The 22,622-nt window shown below is 40.5% G+C and overlaps 2 protein-coding genes across 3 annotated transcripts; one reads left to right on the top strand and one right to left on the bottom strand.

Annotated features, from left to right (window-relative positions):
- Positions 1 to 2,878: 2,878 nt before the first annotated feature.
- On the bottom strand, positions 2,879 to 8,630 carry pgap4 (post-GPI attachment to proteins GalNAc transferase 4). Of its 2 annotated transcripts, none has more exons than XM_029428348.1 (3): positions 8,535 to 8,630; positions 5,138 to 5,254; positions 2,879 to 5,026 (listed from the first exon to the last, which is right to left on the bottom strand). In XM_029428348.1, the coding sequence occupies exon 3, from the start codon at positions 5,009 to 5,011 to the stop codon at positions 3,815 to 3,817; it is 1,197 nt and encodes a 398-aa protein (XP_029284208.1). In that variant the 5' UTR covers positions 5,012 to 5,026; positions 5,138 to 5,254; positions 8,535 to 8,630; the 3' UTR covers positions 2,879 to 3,814. The 2 variants fall into 2 exon arrangements, with proteins under 2 accessions (XP_029284208.1, XP_029284131.1); XM_029428271.1 differs by having other exon boundaries at positions 5,138 to 5,312; positions 8,535 to 8,621.
- Positions 8,631 to 14,166: 5,536 nt separating this feature from the next.
- LOC115006628 (myelin and lymphocyte protein-like) lies at positions 14,167 to 19,064 on the top strand. The gene is made up of 4 exons (XM_029428943.1): positions 14,167 to 14,284; positions 16,462 to 16,629; positions 17,568 to 17,693; positions 18,392 to 19,064. The coding sequence occupies exons 1-4, from the start codon at positions 14,192 to 14,194 to the stop codon at positions 18,464 to 18,466; spliced, it is 462 nt and encodes a 153-aa protein (XP_029284803.1). The 5' UTR covers positions 14,167 to 14,191; the 3' UTR covers positions 18,467 to 19,064.
- The last annotated feature ends 3,558 nt before the right edge of the window (positions 19,065 to 22,622 follow it).

A 22,622-nucleotide genomic window follows, 5' to 3' on the forward strand; every position in this document is an offset into this window, starting at 1 on the left:
TCTACAGATAAATAAAACAGCAAACATTGTGTTTCAGCTAATCTGATAATAAATCGGAATATTTTCAGGACAACAAATATTTTCTCATCAAAACATTCAGATTCTGCTACAATATATTTATTCTTTAAAATATAGCAGTTTATTCTCCTTATTATATTGTATATAATGTATTTTCTTTAACAAATTGCAATTGAAAGGTTAACATTAAAGTCAGACCAGGTGTAATAAATCATGTTTACGATCCTTTTTAAGGTTTCATCAACAATATATATTTTAGTAAAAGTGCTCAATTAATAATTTTTTGTACGATTCTAGACCTGCTCTATATGAAAAGTGTCATGAGATAACTTCTGTGGAGATTTAGCACAAAGCTTTTTCTCTGTTAAGGTTTAAAGTGAAAATGTATTATTTGAAAAAAACAACAACCATACAGCAAATCACGTCTGCATAATAATAATAATAATAATAATAATAATAATAATAATAATAATCTGCATTTTGTTTTTACAAGGTTCTGATTTTAAAACAGCTGGAAAGCATAAAACCGTTGTAAAATCTGCAAGTGACAGATGTCATTTAGTCGCTATAAAATCAACGACTCAGCTAGAAATGAGAACCTACTTCAGTCTACTCTCCATTGTTTATAAAATGGATTTTGATGGTAAATCTGAAACCGTTTTCACTTTAAACAAAAGTGTCGTATGAAAATGTACCGCTTGACGGACGAAGTTTAGCAAAGGTTGATATGAAACTCTCCATGTGTCAGTATGGAGGTTTGTTCGTGTCACTTCTGCACTGGATCGCATACATTTTGAGGTACTATCAATGTGGTTCTGCTGCGCTAGTCTCATTTCCATCAGCCACAATGTAAAACTGAACCACAGAGACGCGTGTAATCATATGACTGCTCACTATTTCAAAAGTCTCTGTTAGTATAATAAAATTACAAAAAGAAGAGCGTTAAAGAAAAAAGGCCACAATCAGAAAATCAAGATCTCATCTTGTCCTCGAACATTAATGAGTCTCGTTATATATTATATATATTATATCAGTGAATCCTGGATTCAACAGTCCTGTCTGATCCACAGAGACAGAACTAAGACTTGCAGCCCTTCTTCCTCAAATGTGTCTCCTAAAAGACGTGTTCACTGTTTTTCTACCACGAGTCCTGCGAAAAGATGAAGATGAACCGCTTCCAATTATCTGAAAGTAGGCTGATGTGGTGTTTTAAGGCCTGATTGGTAGTCACACTGGGATGTTTAAACCCAGTGAGAAAAGTTAGTTTCTTCAAAATAAAACTCACAATGAACTTTGGATATGGCTATGACTTGTGAAGCTCAGGCGCTAACAAATCTCTTATCGGACCGTAGCGTTACTACATCCAGCATCTATGTAACGTTACTATATCAGCATCTATGTAACGTCACTATATCAGCATCTATGTAACGTTACTATATCCAGCATCTATGTAACGTTACTATATCCAGCATCTATGTAACGTTACTATATCAGCTCAGCATCTATGTAACGTTACTATTTCCAGCATCTATTTCCAGCATCTATGTAACATTACTATATCAGCATCTATGTAACGTTACTATATCAGCATCTATGTAACGTTACTATATCAGCATCTATGTAACGTTACTATTTCCAGCATCTATGTAACGTTACTATTTCCAGTATCTATGTAACGTTACTATTTCCAGTATCTATGTAACGTTACTATATCAGCATCTATGTAACGTTACTATATCAGCATCTATGTAACGTTACTATATCAGCATCTATGTAACGTTACTATATCAGCATCTATGTAACGTTACTATTTCCAGCATCTATGTAACGTTACTATTTCCAGTATCTATGTAACGTTACTATTTCCAGTATCTATGTAACGTTACTATATCAGCATCTATGTAACGTTACTATATCAGCATCTATGTAATGTTAGTATATCAGCATCTATGTAACGTTACTATATCAGCATCTATGTAACGTTACTATGTAACGTTACTATTTCCAGCATCTATTTCCAGCATCTATGTAACATTACTATATCAGCATCTATGTAACGTTACTATATCAGCATCTATGTAACATTACTATATCAGCATCTATGTAACGTTACTATATCAGCATCTATGTAACGTTACTATATCAGCATCTATGTAACGTTACTATTTCCAGCATCTATGTAACGTTACTATATCAGCATCTATGTAACGTTACTATATCAGCATCTATGTAACGTTACTATATCAGCATCTATGTAACGTTACTATTTCCAGCATCTATGTAACGTTACTATATCAGCATCTATGTAACGTTACTATATCAGCATCTATGTAACGTTACTATGTAACGTTACTATATCAGCATCTATGTAACGTTACTATATCAGCATCTATGTAACGTTACTATATCAGCATCTATGTAACGTTACTATATCAGCATCTATGTAACGTTACTATATCAGCATCTATGTAACGTTACTATATCAGCATCTATGTAACGTTACTATATCAGCATCTATGTAACGTTACTATATCAGCATCTATGTAACGTTACTATATCAGCATCTATGTAACGTTACTATATCAGCATCTATGTAACGTTACTATATCAGCATCTATGTAACGTTACTATATCAGCACCTATGTAACGTTACTATATCAGCATCTATGTAACGTTACTATATCAGCATCTATGTAACGTTACTATATCAGCATCTATGTAACTTTAGTATATCAGCATCTATGTAACGTTACTATATCAGCATCTATGTAACGTTAGTATATCAGCATCTATGTAACGTTACTATATCAGCATCTATGTAACTTTAGTATATCAGCATCTATGTAACGTTACTATATCAGCATCTATGTAACGTTACTATATCAGCATCTATGTAACGTTACTATATCAGCATCTATGTAACGTTACTATATCAGCATCTATGTAACGTTACTATATCAGCATCTATGTAACGTTACTATATCCAGCATCTATGTAAGGTTACTATATCAGCATCTATGTAACGTTACTATATCAGCATCTATGTAACGTTACTATATCCAGCATCTATGTAACGTTACTATATCAGCATCTATGTAACGTTACTATATCAGCATCTATGTAACGTTACTATATCAGCATCTATGTAACGTTACTATATCAGCATCTATGTAACGTTACTATATCAGCATCTATGTAACGTTAGACATAGCTTCTCGCGTGTGCGAGACAATTCGGTAAAAGGTTTGATGACATGCTATGTAACCCCAACCCTAGTTTTAATAAGGTCTGGATGTACAAACAGTGAAAAAAATCCTTTAATAATCCCACCATTTTCATCATATCCATGAAACACTAAATAATCTTTATGTTCTAAAAGGCTTGTTTTTAAGTGGATGATGATCATGGTGGAAACTAACAGCATCTGATTTTTTTTGTAAATAGTTCATGACCCCCGGCAGTAGAATTACCCCACGTGTAGAGGAGCATATCATCGAACCTGAAAGACCGAAAAGTGATTAAAGAAGTTTTTCCAGCAGTGATGATATGACGTCTGATCTCTAACAACACAGCTCAGGTAAAGTGGTTTATGTGATTTGTCGGCGAAAAGATGTGTAGGGTGTCCCAACATCACAGCTAAAACACTTCCTGATTAGACAAACCCTTATTTGCAACCTTTCACATCTACACAAATGTATGAAGAGTCCGGCAGGAGACATGGCAGAAAGGAAAAGTAGAACCGAGTGGAGGAGGAACCTGATTAAATCCAGCCTTTTTGCACTGAGATACCTCCATGTCAGAGGAGTGTGGGCCTGGATGGGTTGTCCCTGACTGAGGAATAGGCCCCGATGTGGGTGATGAGGTTGGGTTCCACGCTGTGAGCACTCTCCCCGGGGATCGTCCTCATCATTTGATACAGAACCATATCTTTGGCATTCCCCTTGACGCAGAACGAGCCGTCCAGATACTCGGCCGCCCTGAGCGAGGAGTTACCCGGGAAGAGCATGGCAGGGGTGCAGCACTCTGTGGCTGGGGAGACAGCGTACAGCTGTGGGGAAAGTCTCCGCACCTCCAGCAGGTAGTGACGCCCCAGTAGCTCCGTGGCAGCCATGAAGTAAAGAGTGAAGAAGAGAAGGTGGCCGGCCGACAGCTTGAAGGAGAAAGAGCAGGGGTTCCAGTAAGAAAAGGTGAGGAGGAGGGCCGTCGCTCCGACCAGCCCGAGTCCCACCCACTCCAGGATGCGGTAAGGCTCGGGGTTCCAGTAGCGCTGCAGCCTTTCAGGGTGATACAGCTTTATGTAAAGTGTCTGGAAGGCAAACTGACGTGACAGCAGGTGTTTTACAACTGAGAAAAAGTCCTGCTTTGGAAAAGCATCGTCCTCCAGGACAACTATGTTCTTGGGCTGCACCAGCTCCCATCCCTTACGGAGACAAAACACGTAATCCCTCTTCTCCCTCTCGAAGGTGTTGACTCGTTCCCTGTTCCTCCGCTGCTCCCGAGGGGAGCGCCGGATCACCCTGAAGTGGGCCTCCAGCATCTTGGCGTCTTGGTTTTCCTGTGGACCGCTTTCTACGTCGCAGACCAACACCTCTGCACACCTCTGCTCCCCACAGCCTCCGAGAATGCCGCTCAGCTGCCGCATCACCTGGAGAAGGTAGTGGAAGTCCCGCCCCTCATTTCGCCGGACTGACACCACGATAACCAGCAGCTCAGGATGCTGGCCGATGTCACTGAACCTGGAAGATGCCGCCACTGCGGTGGAAGTGCTCTGCCAGAAGTGCAGCGCGTCCTGGCCTCGTTCTAAGCTCTTCCGCAGGACCTGCTCACTCATGGAGTCCAGGTACATGGACTTGATGAAGAAGTAGGAGTAAAGCAGCCGATGACAGCACAGAGGGAGAACGATGCAAAAAGTGATGACGGACAGGACGAGGGCTTGAGTGACGGTGTTGGACCATCGCAAGTACTGACTGAAGAACGCTCTCCATCGAGGCATTGGTGAAACAGCCGGCTGGAACCACACAGGGACAAAATGAACAGAGGAGGTCTGCTTGGGAGGGTTCAACTCAACATTGACAGTGTTCCAACATCAAGTTTCCTTTATAAAACCCACCGCACTGACCGCAGCAGAGAAACCTGATGATGTGAACTGATCGCTCTGTGGAAGATGATCAGGTGTTGGCACTTGTTGTAAACAGAGATGTGAGAGTTTCAGCTGCGTCCGTCTCTGCTGTGGCGTCTGTAGAAAGAGACGAGAGGACGTTTGTTCTCAGCTATTGTTTTCAACTGTTGTCAATCTGCACAAAACATGAAAACCACAGCGTCAGGCTACAGATTAATATCATATCCTGGGGAAAAGCATGGCCCTGTCTTTCATAACAGTTCTGCACATCTTTATTATGTCTCATAATAATAATAAAAAAATAAAAACAGAACAAAACAATGAAAGACATGGGGAAATGTCAAGCAAGTACAAATATGAATGTAAAAACAAATTTGATAGAAAGTCCTATTTATAAAAATAACTTTGTCTTTTGACTATGCCATCTTATTCTTAAGGATTAGGACCGACTTCAGTTTCTTTTTAAATCAAGTGATGTGTGCATAGCTTTCTACAGTTGTTATTGATGTTTTACTTAACCTTTAACCTTAAACAGACAAGTCATGAAGAACAAATTCTTATTTACAATGGCGGCCTGGTAAAAGGGGTTAGGGGTTAAAAAAAGAAATGTCAAAAGTTAAAAAGACAGTAGCAGACACAAGCAGTGAGACCAACACGATAAACTAAACCGCAGCAGCACGAGAACATGAAAGGAACAACTGCAAGCAGCGGTCAGAGGTTAGAGGGTATTAGAGGGACAGGAACAGCTGCATGCATCAGGGACAATGTCCTTAGTAGAGTTCTTGAAAGTTGATTTGTGGATACAAATGTCGAGTTTTAGTGGTTTTTGAAAATCATTCAAGTTGTGGCTGCAGCAGTGCTGAACACTGTTTGTTTTGGTAACTTTCAACAGGATATGGGGAGAACGGGTGTTGTAAGCAGAAGATTTAGTTCGCAACATGGGACAAAAGTATGTAGGGGGGGAGGGGCCGGACCGACGAGGGTTTAGTAGATAAGCATGAACGACGGGTGTGTCAAGAAGGCCAGTTAACAGAGGAATACAGAGTGCAGGGGTGTGATCTGAAAGGGGCATTTGTAGTAAACATGATACCTAAAACAGAACAAAACAAAGTAAACAAAAGCTTCAAAATGAAGAATTAAAAGCAGCTTTATACAAGTGTGTTTTGAGGAGGGATGTTTCTTATTATCATCACAGGAGGAGGATATTGTCCTTTCCCTCTTCCACTGGAATCACTCTTAGCGTATTCATACACGCCGTTAATACTGCACATATTGTGTGTATTTATACCTTCCCTGTTTATTTTATTCTGTACAATAGGATACTCCGCAGAGGCTAAACTGAATTTGTATATACAAACCCTTTCACTTTTAGAAGTCCTTTCAAAAGGGTTTTATGTTAACAGAAATGTTTTATGTTCCCGAGGTCACGTATGTTTCTCTCGGCCAACATGTTGAAACACGCACCTACACACAACTGCCTGCTCATGTCATATGTGAAACCCACGCCTTGTGTGAACTTGTGAGCAAGACCGTTTTCTTCACTTTAAATAATGTTATCTCCACAGTGGCAGAATGGATTTTTATCATTTAAACTATCCCCGCGTTCTTCGGCAATTAAGATAGCCCTAACCAATCTCTTAAAAGCAGAAGCTCACGATCTGCTCTAAACGCAGACTTAAACCTTTTCATTCACGCTCAGCAAGCTTTGGGATGTGCTTCCAGCTGAACTTAAAACATGCAGACTTTCACACTTTATAGCATTATGACATTATGACATTATGACATTATGACAAGTGTTGAACACATGAAGAAAGGGAGGTGCAAAAGGGCATGGGAAGCCAAGACACCCGCTGAAATCTATCAGTAATTAGAAAGCAATCCTGCCGCTTGTCAGTGCAAATTAATATCAACTGACGGCCTATAAAAAGGTCTCTCATTACCGAGGTGTCACACGAGAAACATCTCATCTCATGATGGGTAAAAGGAAAGAGCTCTCGCAAGACCTTCGTAAACCTTATTGTTGCACAACACACTGATTTCTAAACTTCTGAATGTTCCAGTGAGCACTGTTGGGGCCATCATCCAGAAGTGGAAAGAACATAATTTCACCATAAACCAGCCACGACTTATTGCAATACTGAGAGAACACCATACCAACGGTGAAGTGTGGAGGTGGGAACATCCTGGTGTGGGGCTGTTTCATATAATTGAAGGAAAGATGAACGGAAAAACGTACCGGGACATTCTTGATCAAAATCTGATGCCATCTACCAGGATGATGACGATGAAACGAGGGTGATAGATATGTATATCTATACATATATATTTAGATAGATAGATATTTGTTGATACATGCTTTAATCTTTCTGTATAATTGTTAGTATGATAGAGACAGTTTTTACCACCAAGCCCTCAGGCTTCTCAACCTCCAGACCCAAAGACACCCTCACTCACTTGCTGTCTGCACCAAGTAAATATTATTATTTATTGTACTGCACAACCCCCCTTTTTTCTTCTTCATATATGTACATAAGTTTTTTTTTTTAATTATTATTGTTTAACTAAATTGTATATAGTACTTATTTTAAAATATTTCATGTATATAACATTTAATTTAACTGATTTTGCTGAGCTGACATGCTGTCTCTCTCTCTCACACACACGTCATTGTGCTGTTGACCCTGTGTTAACCTACATATGACAAATAAAACTTGACTATGTAATGTTTTCAGTGTCTGTTGATTGTTATGCGTGTACCTGCCCAGGGACTATAATGTAAATGAGCTAATAGCTAAATATGGCATGAATCATCTCTTCTCTTTTTTATAATGCATGGTCCTTATAATGACTAATAATAATAATAAAACCCTGGGGACAGAGGGGTGACAACATGTGAACCTATCCTTTTAAGATGACACACATGAGGTGCAACACCTACAGATGTCCTCAATGTAAGACTCCATGATATCTACATGATACACACTGCGCGTGCCCCTCCAGTGAGACTGTGTGTGTTTATTATAGGGCATGTTCTAGCCTACTAAACAACAAGGGTTAAGCCACATGTAGGCTACATGGTGCTGACGAGAGGTTCTGATTAAACAAACACAGAGAAAACAGCCGACAGCATGAGGTTTAGCCTGAATCTCACGACAGATTATCGGTTTAAACACCTAGATGGTGTCGACTGTTAGCTTTACATCTGACAGTTGTTATCATGACGCTTCCGGTACAGTGTGTCACCGGAATCAAACATCACCGCCTGACTCATTACACTCCAAACTAATGACCTGTAGTTAGCAGCAGGCTAGCTGACAGACTAACCGACAGTCTGGGGAAATATTGAGAAGATGAATTGAGTGTTTCAGGGAGATAGAAAGCGGAGAAGTAGACTTACGGAGAGTTGAGAAGCTGCTGCTGTTTGCTGGCCGCTGCCATGTCCATTCCTCACAGGTACGGTAATAGAGACGCACCTCAGATACTGTAATGCTGCGAAAACATGCGCAGGGACATGATGCGCTGCTCCTGACCTTAAAGAGGAAACGTGCATTAGGTAGATGATGAGTGGTGGAAAGTAACAAGGTGTATTTACTCAAGTACTGTCTTTAAGTGTCATTTTGAGGTACTTGTACTTGAATATTTCCATGTTATGCTACTTTATTCTCAATCTCAGAGGGAAATATTTTGGTTGCTTTACAGATTTAGATTATTTAAGCGATCAAATCAATTTTTATATTGCTTTTATAGATGAAACAACCCAGAAGTATATATACAAAATACAATTAGCTCCACCTTTATCAGCTGCAACATTAAAGATTATGCTATACACATTATGAATACTAAACTTGCAGTCATTTAAAAACAAAATGTAATTGCATTACATTACATTTTAAAACCTACATGTACATTCACATACAGGATTTTACCAACATCACATCTTGCACAGCTCCACCAGCAGACTGTACTGGTTTTATTTGTGTATAATTAGTGTTTTGGCACCAGTCACAGTAACACAGAGGACATGTTTACTGTCTCACCTCTGACGTTAACCATCGACACAAACACATCAAACATCCTTCAGATCATTGCTCAGATGTGATATTCTGACACCTGTCAATCAATGAACATCTGAGAGAGCGGAAAGGATCAGTCGATTGATAATCGAAGCAATTTATTGTTTGAGAAACGCTTCAAGCAAAAACAATGCATCATGAAGCATGCTCAACGTCGCCTGGCTGCGTCACTGACTGTAACATCATTGATCCGGATCACCTGTTATTATCAGCTGGCTCCATGAACTCTGGGTTATCCAGTCACGTGAGAGTGGGAGTTTTTAATTACAAGCACCATCATCAGAGCCTTGGGTGGAGTATGACATGAGATGAAACCCTGACATCTGCTGGGAGAGTGAGTTGAGGTAGCATCAGAAAGTCCCTCGTGGAGGTAAAACAATGTACTCATATGACAGAAGTATCGCACCTTTCATGCAGGTTAGTGCAGTTCAGAGTGCTTCACAGACGACTGACGAGCAGAAAATAAGACAGAAGACAAAAACAATTCAACAATTTGACTATTTGAGATGACTGCACGCGAGAAAAATACAATAATAATAATTTGATAAAGTAGAATTAAAAGTTATAATAAAACAGCAGGAAATACAAAACCAGATAAATTAAAAAACTATAAAATAGAATACAATTAAAGAATTTAAATACAATAAAATAAGCTTTTAATGAAATAACAATAAAATAGTATAACATTTTACAACTTAAATACAATAAAAGAATAAATAAAATAATGTAAAACAATTACATTCTTATTAAAAGCTTAAAAACCAAGTGATACATTTTAAGGCTTTTCTTTAAAAGTCCCGCAAACGTTGCAGATCATCCATTAAAAACACAATAATACGTAACAATCCATTGAATCACTCATAGAAATGTTTTTGCTGGAAATGAAATGCAATGTTTAGCGTTTCTCTTTTCTTCCAGGCTTTCAAACTTACTTGACAAACTCTGACAAGGTTTCCATAAAAATGACAAAAGAAACACGATTGATTTATTGATATTATAAATGATTTATTTTTCTTGCAGATTAATGAAACGTTTTGTCTGAACATTAAAAGGAAGACCGGCAGATGTCAGCTGAACACTTCAAGATAAATCATTATCTTCTATTGTCTAAATAGATTCCGAATATGAATGTTAACATTTAAATACATATTTTATTATTTTGTTTAAAGGAGATACCTCTTACCCACTGACCACCATAAGCAGGTAAAACTGGTTCCGCAGTCTTCATGTCGTTTGGTGTTTTATGTGGCATGAAGACAAACCTGTTCGGCTGGATTCTCCTCAAAACTCTAAACCTGTCATCTCATTGACCTGCAAATTATAGTTACAAGTACGTGTTTATAATGATCCAAACCTCTCACATCACTCATCTCTCTTCCAACAGCAGCGAGACACACTGACAGTTTCCTTATTGAGCCATGCCAGGCCGAGACGAGCCCGTCAGGCTTTGTCACCTTCCACCTGGACACACCTGCCAGATACCTGTCAGGTCGGTTTACTGCTAACTGTGAACTAAAACCTCCTTTAAGTCCAGACTGCTGAGTCACCAAAACAACTTCATCAGGAAATTCACCAACTGTGAAGAAGTGGTCATGTTTGTTCAGGTATATTAAAGGAACACTTCACCCAAAGAAATGACCATTTATTTAACACAACAAAACGAGTAACCAGGTTTAGTTATTGATCCAAGCAGAGGTAATAAATCCTGCATTAAGCATTTTACTTATTTAAAAGTATAAAAGTATGAGCATCAAAATGTACAAAAAGTAAAAGTACTCACTCTACTCAGAACAATATGTTATATTATTGGATTATAATTATTGTTGCAGCTGGTAGAGGTGTTACTGTATACATATGTAGCTTATGAATTTCACCAATGGATCAATATGGTTTATTTTATTAATAATAATAATAATAATAATAATAATAATGATAATACATGAAACATTATTTGTTTGTTATATTTTGTATTATTTATCTGTTATCTAAATAAATAAAAAATAAATAAATAATAAAATAAACTTTCTCTTTTTCAACACAACATCATTTCTGTCAAATGTTGTATTTGTACTATGTTGTTTATCCTGTACACACGACATCTATTGCACGTCTGTCCGTCCTGGGAGAGGGATCCCTCCTCAGTCTCTCCCTGAGGTTTCTTCCATTTTTCCCACTTTAATTATGGGTTTCTTTTAGGAAGTTTTTCCTTGTGCGATGCGAGGGTCTAAGGACAGAGGGTCTAAGGACAGAGGGTCTAAGGACAGAGGGTCTAAGGACAGAGGGTCTAAGGACAGAGGGTCTGAGGACAGAGGGTCTAAGGACAGAGGGTCTAAGGACAGAGGGTGTCGTAACCTGTACAGTCTGTAAAGCACACTGAGACAAATGTATAATTTGTGATATTGGGCTATATACATAAATTTGATTTGATTTGATTAAATGTACTTAGTTACTGTCCACCACTGGATCCAGGACAGTATATTTATCATCTTATTATAAAGTATTCAGCGCTGTGCTCAGGCTCTGCTGATGGAGCTGGAGATTAGATAGCAGTGTTGTTACCTGACAACACCTTCAGCAGGACAATAGAAGGGAGATGGAGGAATTTCAGCTCCGGTTGCATCACTCTGGAAGCTGGAAGCTGAGCCCATAAAGCCTCTGACCCATATTTAAAAACATTTATTGTTGTATTTCTCGTCAACAACTTATCTTAATATCATTTTAACACCACTTTAGTTCCTTTAACTACATTAGCAAGACTGTACTGGGACAAAGTGATGCTTAGGACCAAATGCTAACATTAGCATGCTAACAATGTCAATGCTAGAAGGTACAATGTTAACCACCACCAGCAGAGGAGTTCTGGTTCCTGTGTGGACCAAGTTTTTCCTCGTCCCCTCTGACTCGTGTACACAGAGTGTTGTCGCCATCAGGAGTAGGTTTTCCGGGCACGAGGATCGCATGACAGCGGCAGGAAACCAGATCCAGCTCGGCGATTATCTGAGGTGTTAGTCCAGCAGCTCGCCTGCCAAATAAGATGCTTGTTGTTTCCATGGATCTGTTGTTTACAGTGTGAGGCGTGAAGAGGCTGCAGGGACACAAACAGACCTGACATCAGATGTTACCTCATAGAAAATGTCAAGTTATCTTATATTTCAGTTAAACGCGTAATAAACTGGCTCATGATGAAACAGAGCATAAGAAGTTGGACATTTTGGGAACTCCTCCTGGTTGGGAGCGGAGGGAGGATGGACGGGTCAAACAAAATACACGACTTTCAGCCAGGAGACTGGAGTTTGTGTCCCGCAGGAAACCAAAATTCAATGTTGAGTTGCTTTAACTGCCTACGTAAGCAAAGTGACGGGACAAACTTAATTCACGCGAAGTTACGTTGGGTTCAGGCTTAAAGTTGCATTCTCCCTAATATCCACTGGTTGCAAAAAAAAGTCAGATTGTATAGAAGTCTATGAGAAAATGACCCGACTTCTAACTTTATTGATTACCTCAGTAAACATTTTCCTGGCAAGTTTATCGTCTCAATCGCTAGTTTCAAGTCTTGTTTAATGAAGCATGATGTTAATTTTATAAATGATGGTCCCATTTAGAGTAAAATAGACAATGAAGCAGGGCATACCTGTCAACCCTCCCGTTTTTCCCAGGATCATCCCATATTTTTAACCTTTCAAAAAAAAAAGAGGCCTAATTTAAAAAAGTGTACAGTGGCATCTGGTAGAGCAGGTGGCAGTATTATGTTTAACATGAGCTGAAAAACGTTATCCGCCAGTAAACACACAGAAGAAGAAAACAGGAACAATAACACTGAAGAAGAAGAAGACGAAAAGAGATGGATGAGAGTCACAGTGAACGGGAGATAGATGGAGACGCAGTTGTACCTGCCAAACAAGTTAAAACTTTATGCGAGTACTAAATGGGAGGAGACCTTCCCTTATTTATTAAAAGCAGAGTCGGACAAACTCGTGCTTTTTGTAAAGTGTGCCATTCAGATGTTAGCATTGCACACGGCTGAAAAAGCGATGTTAGCCAGCATGGTATTCTTTAGGGCGGGGCTACCTTGTGATTGACAGGTCTCTACTACAGGTTGTCTGGTTTGAATGCACTCGGACTTTAAACCTTTCCGAGTGTGTTTTCAGTTCATGAAAGTTAAATGTAACATTTTGGTCGCCTAAAAATCTCTTGTTCTGTTGTACAAATCCAACCTCTTGTGCCACTTCTGGTTGCATAAAACAAGATGGCGGCGGCCAGAACACCAAACTTGAGGCCACAAACCAATGGGTGACTTCATGGTGACTTCATAGAATCTATGGTTACGTTACCTCACAAAAGTAGACATAGGACGACCCAAAACTATGAAATATTTCCTTTTAGGTGCCTAAACTTTAGTCAAAGTTTGACTATAGAATAATGTTGGATATGTTCTCCTCACATACTGGTGGGAGCAGTTTGCCCCTTCTGAAGCATTAGTTGTAGTGAAAACATCTGATAACTTCCATTTCATGGCCTGATGCAATTAAAAACAAGTTATTATTATTATTATTATTATTATTATTATTATTATTAATTAATTAATCACATTTGTTATTATATTCTGAATGACATAATATCTACAATAAAGAAATACACAATAAAAACATAATCACTGACATTATTAGTCTTATTACTGTTGTTGTTGTGCAGAGCTGCTGCAGCTTGTCATGATGATAAATAATTAATGCTGGTTAAACATTGAGAAGTCTCCGGTTGAACCGCCATCCTTCACACTGAACCCCCAGCGGAGCTCAGCGGGCTCACGGTCTCTCTGGGCAGCTCCTCCGGTGTGTGCGGGCCGCCGGGCGTGTCTCCGCACGGCTGATGGGGATTCCGGTTTTTCCAGTCGGCTCCACTTGGTTTAAACCTCAGCAGCTCTGAGCCCCGCGTCAGTCCGAGCAGCAGCAACAGCAGCAGCAGCAGCAGCAGCAGCAGTATCATGATGGCCTCCAACACTGCCACTATGGGGAACCTCCCCAGCGGGATTGGAATATGTACCACCATCCCCGACATCCTCTACCTGCCTGAACTGGTAAGAAACAGCAGCTGAAAGATTTAAAATCATCTTTATATGAGAACTTCTGTCCGTCTGTATTCGGTCAGCCGTGCGCGCGGTGCGGTCACTTTTACGCACGGATGGAAACATCCCCTGTAACCGAGTTTGAATGAGTAAAGACTGAAAACTGTCGATAGTTAAAAGAAGTAGGTAAACGTGTCGCTCGTTAGTTGTGTGGAGACTGACTGACTGATGAACATGTTTATTTACATCTCCTGCTGCTTTTCACTCTACAGAGAAAACATGTTAACATCCTAAAATCTTATTTAAAATGACTTCACTCCTTTCAAATCAAACACACATTCAGATTGTGGTTGTGCTGTTTTTATTTCCCTAAACAAGAAACCAGAAACTGCACTGAGAGCAATGGATTTCATCACATTTATGTTCCTGGTTTAACCACAATACATTTTAACTCTTTGTTTTGCAGGTTAATATTCTTATTAGAGTATTTCACAATGTCGCTCTGTGCAGGGTTGTCTCTCTGAACAATGATGCAAGGCTGCTCCTGTGAACTCAGACAGTGAATATTATATAAATATAATATTAAAGAATATTAAGAGTCTGAACGTGCAGAGCTTTAGTGATTTGGACTGTTTCTGTCATTGTAATCAGTGTTTCCATGGTCCCCCCTAGTATCACCTTTACCCTGTTTCTGATACTAAAAAGTTTAAATATTTGGAAGCGATATTGCCATTCTGTTCATTTGTATTACAGAAACAATCACAAACAATGACAAGAACACGAAAAGGCAACAGCTTTATGGATTCTAATGCCTTTAAATGTTTGATTTCATCTGTAATGTTTGCAAACAGGTCGATATTTTCCTTTATGATCCAAACAAACATAACATTTTTGATTTTCACCTATGATTCAGAAATGTACTTTAAAGGACGCAAGTACTGTACACTGGTCTGACCATCTGGCCTGAAGCTGTTAACTCATTCACAAACTAAATCACTTCAACTTTGCACGAAAGGAATAGTTTACGTTTATAGTCCGAGTAGTATTAACCAATCACGTTTGAGCGGGCTATGATTGCAGGTAAACACTGAAATGCAAAAGAAAATGAACTGTTAACTGAGTGTAAACTGGCTACTTGTGAAACAATTTGATCGCGTGCATCGTATCTCAACTCCAACTCCATTCTCACGTATGAAATTGCTAATCAGATTTAAACAATGTCCGCCGAACAAAAGAAGAGTTTGATCCACTGGCTACACGTTTCACCCAGAGGCTTATCGTCTTCTGACCGTTGGACGATGGCTTCCGAGATTAGAAGCAGAATAATCTTCATTCCTACATCTGCAATATTGCAAAAACAAAAGAAGTATGAAAGGAGGTGGAGGGGTCAGGGGATCACATTAGATGGAACAGATATTAGTCCTACAATGAAGCTGCATGACGGAGGAGAGATGGAAAGAAAATAAGAGCTGATACGGAAAGATAGAAACGCAGATTTGACGTCAGGAAGCGTCAGCAGTTGAGACAGAGAAGGAATGCTGCTGCCATTTTTACATTAAGTCATGCATTAACACACACACACACACACACACACACACACACACACACACACACACACACACACACACACACACACACACACAGAAACAGGTTGTGAGCAGGTGGAGTCTGGTGGAGCCACATGAATAATGCAGCCTGTCAATCATCACAAGTGTAGAGTGAATGATGGCAGCGACGCCCTGTGCTGGAAATACAGGGTAGACAGAATAATGGAAACACATCAGCTACCAAAGACTTAAAGTATCACTGTGTTGGATTTTTATGGAGATTTATAGGCAGAAATGGAATATAATATTCACAACTATGTTTTTTATTAGTGTATAATCACCTGAAACTAAGAATCGTTGTGTTTTTTATTTGCAAAGAAACGAACATAAAGGGAGTAAAATAGTTCAGATTCAGTTTCAGTCAGACCGAGAGAACAGGATTTAAACCTAACCTAAGCACTAAGTTGATTAATCAATTATTCAAAACATCTCTTCTCCAGCATCTCAGACTTTCTCTGTTTCCTTTCAATTACATTTCTTTGAGTTTTGGTTTGTTGGACTGTCAAACTGTTTCACATCGCTGCAGTGAAACAAGTGATAGTCAGCTGTGTCACCTCTCACGTGTCTCTGGTGTTCCTGCAGATCTTCGGTGGTCTGGTGTGGATCCTGGTGGCGTGCACGCTGGTGGTGCCGGCGAACCCTCAGGGCTGGGTCATGTTCGTCTCCGTCTTCTGCTTCACCATGACTTTTATCTGGGTGGTGGTGTTCGCCTGCGGGGTGCATCACAACAGAGGCACCTGGGCTACAGTAGTAAGTCCTCCACACATTTTAAACTTTGACTTTCTGCTGTTTTAGCTAAAATCCTGCAACCTTCATTCCTTCTCATCAATTCCCTCCATCCGTTTCAGTTGGAGGGAAAGCGTGGTTTAGACCTTAAAACGTTTGATTGCTTGTCATGTCTTGTTCATTACATGGCTGCCGTCCAAAGATCCGCTAAGAACTGTAGTGAGCTTTCTCTAATATAGCTGCAGAAATATTGTGTGGTGTCTGACGGCCATCTCTAACGAGACTTCAGCTCCGGATCCAAATGGTTGTTTTTCCGTTTTTTATCAGAGCTGCACAAAGTATTGCTGCGTTTATATTTTTGTCAACGTTGAGACGCAGTTTATTGTTTGAATAAACTTTATTAGAATCAAAATTGAAACGAAATCGTTCAAATCCCCCCACAGTCAACGTGTGGTTCACTCTGCTGTAGCTGTTACGTTGCATTGATTTGTCAGCAGCTCTGGACATTTCTCCTCTTGGTGCTTTCGAGAACTTTCTGACATTTGAGATTTGAGACTCTTTTATGCAAAGAATCACCAAATCTCTCTTTTCTTTGCTTCCTGTTGGTCTTCTAGGTTTGAGTCTGATGTCAGTGTGCTGCATTTTGGCTGCTAACTATCAGTGCGGTTTTATTTTAAGTGGAGATATTTCCACACAGCTTCGTCACCAACACAAAAAAAGCTGAATGACGTTTTCCTTTTGTATCAGAATAAAGATAAAAATGATTTCCTCTGTTATTAAAACCGAACTAAACAAAGAAATGTGTGACACCATGACACACCTTTACTTTTTTAAAAAGGTTTGCGTAACAGTGTTTGTGTGTGTTTTGAATCAGTGCCAGAGCAGACACTTCACATCGCTGTGAGTGAGATGTCATCATAGAGACTTTCTCAAGCTCTTCTTTTCTCTTTCTCGTCGCTCAGGACGTTGCGTACCACGGCATCGCAGCCTTCTTCTACCTCAGTGCTTCAGTGGCTTTGGCCAAAGTGACCCTGGAAATGAAGAATGAGATCGACTCCCGAAACTACAAGCTGGACATCTCAGCAGTGGTGAGTCAGGCTGTTGATGTTAATGAACTGCAGAGAGGATGATCTCGTCCAAATCAACGAAAGAGAAGCACTTAGAGAACCTTCAGGACCACAGACCTGCTGCAGGTCCTGGTTCCCTCGACAAAAAGGATTTTGGATTATTGCAGAAAAAAGTTTATGATACAAACATTTAGTTCAGAAGATAGTCTTCCCAAATGACCACCTTTATGGTTTTTGAAGCGCAAATGCAATTGGCGGAAGTAAAAAGCTAACGTTACTATAAACGACCTTCACCACGGTCACATGACTTCAGCGTCACCACCACCAAGCTTAAGTCTCATACAAAATCTTTTCCTCTTTTCCAAACAAAACGTCAGTAAGTACCCCACTCGCCAATTCTTTGAAGCTTTTACATATCTTAAAAAAAGGCGGTTGCTAACCATTGGCTAAATAAAAGTACTAAACATCTTCACGCTGGACAGTCCAGCCTTTCAAAATCATGAAAGTGGTGTTCATTTGTAAGTTTTATTTCTTCAAGGGAACCAGGGCAATGCTAACTTCCTAAATGTGTCGTCCCTGCAGCGCCCTGTGGGTGAAAACATGCTTAACAGCTGGTGTGGGGCTGAGACTCCACTGGGCAGATTATTCTGGATAATCCTGTATATTAATGGTGGAGGATGACTCCTTTCATTCCACTGATGTTCTCTTTGTCTCTTCAGGTCTTCTCGTACGTGGCGACCTTCCTCTACTTCATCCACACCATCCTGTCTGCCATCCGATGGAAATCTTTCTAGAGGTCTCTGAACCAAAAACAGAACAGATTTATATCCTTGTACATAAAGCTGCGGCATGCTGATGTGAAGGGAGGGCTGACGGTGATGGAGACTGACTGCTGAGGTTTTTAGTTTTTCCCTCTGCTGAGAGAGGAATCTGTGAAGCAACATCTGGATCACCACAGCGTCTCTCAGCGTCCGGCTGTCTGAAACAGGAGGGGGTTTCAGGGATTTAAAGTGATGAAGTCTCGGTTTGTGTCACAGAGCTGCTTCATCCGCTCTGTCAACAGATTCACAGAAACTCATCGGCATGCAGTCCAGATGCTGCAGAGTCTGTTAGCAGGTTCAACTACAGCCTCACAAACTACCAACAAGTTGAATCAACAGTCACAACTCTGCTTCTCTGAGCATCCTCACTGGTATCCTTGTTATGTTTTTCCTTTAGTAAAATAGTTTAGTTTGTTATTCCTGTTTTGCTCTCAGCTGATTAAAAAGATTCTGATGAGGCTGATTTTATATTTTTATAGGTTTCTTAACAAGAACATGTAATTATAAAGGTCGAAACAGGACATTTTGTAAAGTAAGTCTTTATAACGCACTGCTTCGGTTTTGTAAACACATTGAGACTGTTGAAGTCATTGAAAATGAATAAATGTGTTTGTTTTCAAACATTCCAAACAAAAGGGGGGGGGCCAGGGGGCAACAAAAGAGAGCAAAGAAAGAAGAAGGACAGGGAGGAGAGAGAGAGAGAGAGAGAGAGAGAGAGAGAGAGAGAGAGAGAGAAGAAGAAGGAGGGAGGGAGACAGAGACAGAGAGAGAGAGAGAGAGAGAGAGAAGAAGAAGAGGGAGAGAGAGAGAGAGAGAGAGAGAGAGAGAGAGAGAGAGAAGAAGCACAGGGAGAAGAGAGAGATAGAGAGAGAGAGAGAGAGATAGAGAGAGGATAAATGTGATTATATATATAGATATATATATATATATATATATATAATAATCACATTTATAATATATATATATATATATATATATATATATATATATATATATATATAATAATCACATGTATGGAAGGCGTCAAACTGGAGGTTTAAAACTGTGTGTGACAGCGTGCTGGTAACTAATACACAGGTTCAAACGTTGATCGTTCCGATGTTTTCAGAGTAAAAGCTCCTTTACACAGTTACTGCAACAGGACATGTGCTGGGTTTTGTCGTCTCCACGGTAACGGGGTGGGGGGGGGGCAGGTGTAGGTGATGCCGGCTGTTGACACTGTTGAATATTTCATCAGCAGTGCCATCAGGTGGAGCGAGCGGGGGCAGAGAGTTCACACTCGACTGAGAGGGAAACTAAACTACAGATGACGTCATCGGGTGGGCGGAGTTATTTCCAGCTGAAACTGAAACCTCCATTACGCACTCACAACTTCAAAGCTTTATTTACAAAGTGGTGCTGTCACGACGGCTTCCTCTTTTGGCTTTATTTCTGTCCCTCCATCCAGCCCCCATCGACTACAAAAGAAGTGGACGTAGCCGCCGTGACGTCACCCGGACTACAGCCGTGTCTCGATGGTAGCATGATAAGACCCAAAACTACCAACATAAGACCCATTATTCTTTAGCGCTTCAGTACATTGGAGCAAGACTCCAGTGGACCTGGTCTCAGGAGAACTCACTGTGTATCTGAGGAAACTGTCCACTGACCCTGGCGGGACATAATGTCCACTGACCATGGCGGGACATAATGTCCACTGACCCTGGCGGGACATAATGTCCACTGACCCCGGCGGGACATAATGTCCACGTATTCAGCTTTGGGGTATTTTAAACTGCTGCCCAACCAGAAGCACTGAGAACAACAACAAGAACATGAAACCAGGATTAATGGAGTATAGTAGGGAGTAAATACAGGGCAGGCTGACACACACACACACACACACACACACACACACACACACACACAGGCTGATTGGGCAGTATGGCGGGTCACTGAACTGTAGCTGTGATGTATAATTGATGAGGGATGATAATAGCGAAGTATATCCATGAAACTGAAGAAGATGGAGGCTGTGAGGCTGCAGCTCGTCTGAACCACAACATTCAGCTCAATCACAAACAGCTGACACACTTTGTATCCAAAAATACTTGTGCACCTGTTTGTCTTGTTTTTGGTCCGTGTTACAGCACGAAGAGATATTTTACATAAAGATAAAGTAGCTAATATCTATTGATACTTTCAGTTAAAAACAGTGGTTTGACACGTGCAACATACTCGTAGAGGAAGAGTCTTTTAAAAACCTTTGTAATGGGTTACATCTTATTGTAGGTCGGGATGTTTGGGAATGCAGTGGGTGTTCAACTCTAAGACGTCAGTCAACAAGCACCTTAAAGGAAAGTAGAAGAGAGTTTAAGAGTTGAGGCTTCCTCTGTGAACTGACAACTGAAGGTTTGATACAGCAGCAGAATCCTAAAATCACATCGATGTCCCCCCAGCACCACCTGCTGCTGACAGGTGGAGACGACAAGCACCTGCAGATGTGACGGAGCTGCTTAAATCTCCACTTTTACATGTGTTGGAATATACAGACTACTACCATTATAAAGATATTCATTATATATCGACACACATTTTGATTGTGTTTATAGGCTGCATGTTTTCATCTCTAATTGTCTCTGTACTGTGTATACAAGTTGACTTAATAATAATAATAATAATAATAATAATAATAATAATAATAATAATAATAATAATAATAATAATAATATATTTCATTTGGAGGCGCCTTTCAAGGCACCCAAGGACACCTTACAAAACAATACAGGAGATAAAAACAGCAAAACAATGAGAGGGAGAGCAGACAAAGAAAACCCAGAGCTATAGTGTGGACATGAAACACAGAGCAGTCCATATGAACACTTTGATGATCCCATGGCGGTGTAGAGGGTCAGAACCAGTGTAATCCAGCAGTTTCATAGTCCAGGTGATGTCGAGGAGGCTACGAAACCAGCCGGACAGAGGGGGCGAGTGTGTTGTCTGTAGCCACAGACTGCAGGCTACAGCCAGGCGGGGAGACCCGGGCCCAGCAGCAGGTCAGCCGGGTAGACGGTGGGCAGGGACACAGTGACGGGGCAGCCTCCGTGTTAGCGATAGAGCAGGCAGGATAGTCAGCAGGACAGCCTCGGTCAGGCGTGTGTAGCAAGGCACGCCAGATCGGAGTATCCAGCCGCAGAGAGCACAGAGGTGACCTGCCAGTCCCGTACAGGTGAGCCCCTTACCTGCGAGGTTAGCTCCATGCTACCAAGTGTGGACACCGAAATGACGACTGCCGCAATAGATAGTGTGCAAACACGTGATAAAACTGTGTGACGTATGCGTGCAACGCCATGTTGGATGATATACAAATCAACAATGGCGTCTAAAACGAACAACAACAACAATACAACTCCGACATCTTCAAAGTATTGTGACTCTCTGGATCCTCTGCAAAGGCAAGATTCAGAGGAAAAAGTCCAAATGTGCGGCCGTGACCCGAACACGCTAAAGCCGTCGGATTATATTGAGGATTTAGATTCATTACCGCCGATTGAATATCCGGATATTGTGAACTACCTTGTGCTACAAACGTCGTGGGCAACCAACGCACAAATGAAGGTGTACAAGAGCTTAGATGCTTCTAATGTCTTTGTTTCTGGCTGGGTTGGTAGTCTTCTTACCAAACCACTGAAAGATGACAGGGTGCTCGTCCATGCCCGTGTAGATCACTCTCAAAGAGCTCGAGATACACCGCTCAAGCCGTGGTTTGTGAGTGAGAAGAGCGGCGATGTTATCCTTGTTAACGTAAACATAGCTTTAGCATGAGCTCTTAATAGATATAAAGTGGACGCCACACACACGGGTGAATTGTGCTTCTTCTGTTAAATCCTCACGAGTTATGTTGCTAAACCACTACGGCGTTCGGTAGACAGCAACTCATCCCTCTTTTGTGGATCGTTGTTTGTGATGATTGTAGGAAATCTAAAGAAGCGTTTCTCTGGGTCACGAGTAGCGTTATGACCACAGTTATACACTGCGCACAAGGTTGGCATTTTCTTTCAATCTTAAGACATTTAAATACAAAGAAAATTACGGAGCGTTCCAGCAACTCACCTGAACGGGCGCAGTCTTGGTCGTGTATATCATCCAA

The sequence above is a fragment of the Cottoperca gobio genome, chromosome 1 (genome assembly GCF_900634415.1).
Source record: "Cottoperca gobio chromosome 1, fCotGob3.1, whole genome shotgun sequence".
NCBI classification, from domain to species: Eukaryota; Metazoa; Chordata; class Actinopteri; order Perciformes; family Bovichtidae; genus Cottoperca; species Cottoperca gobio.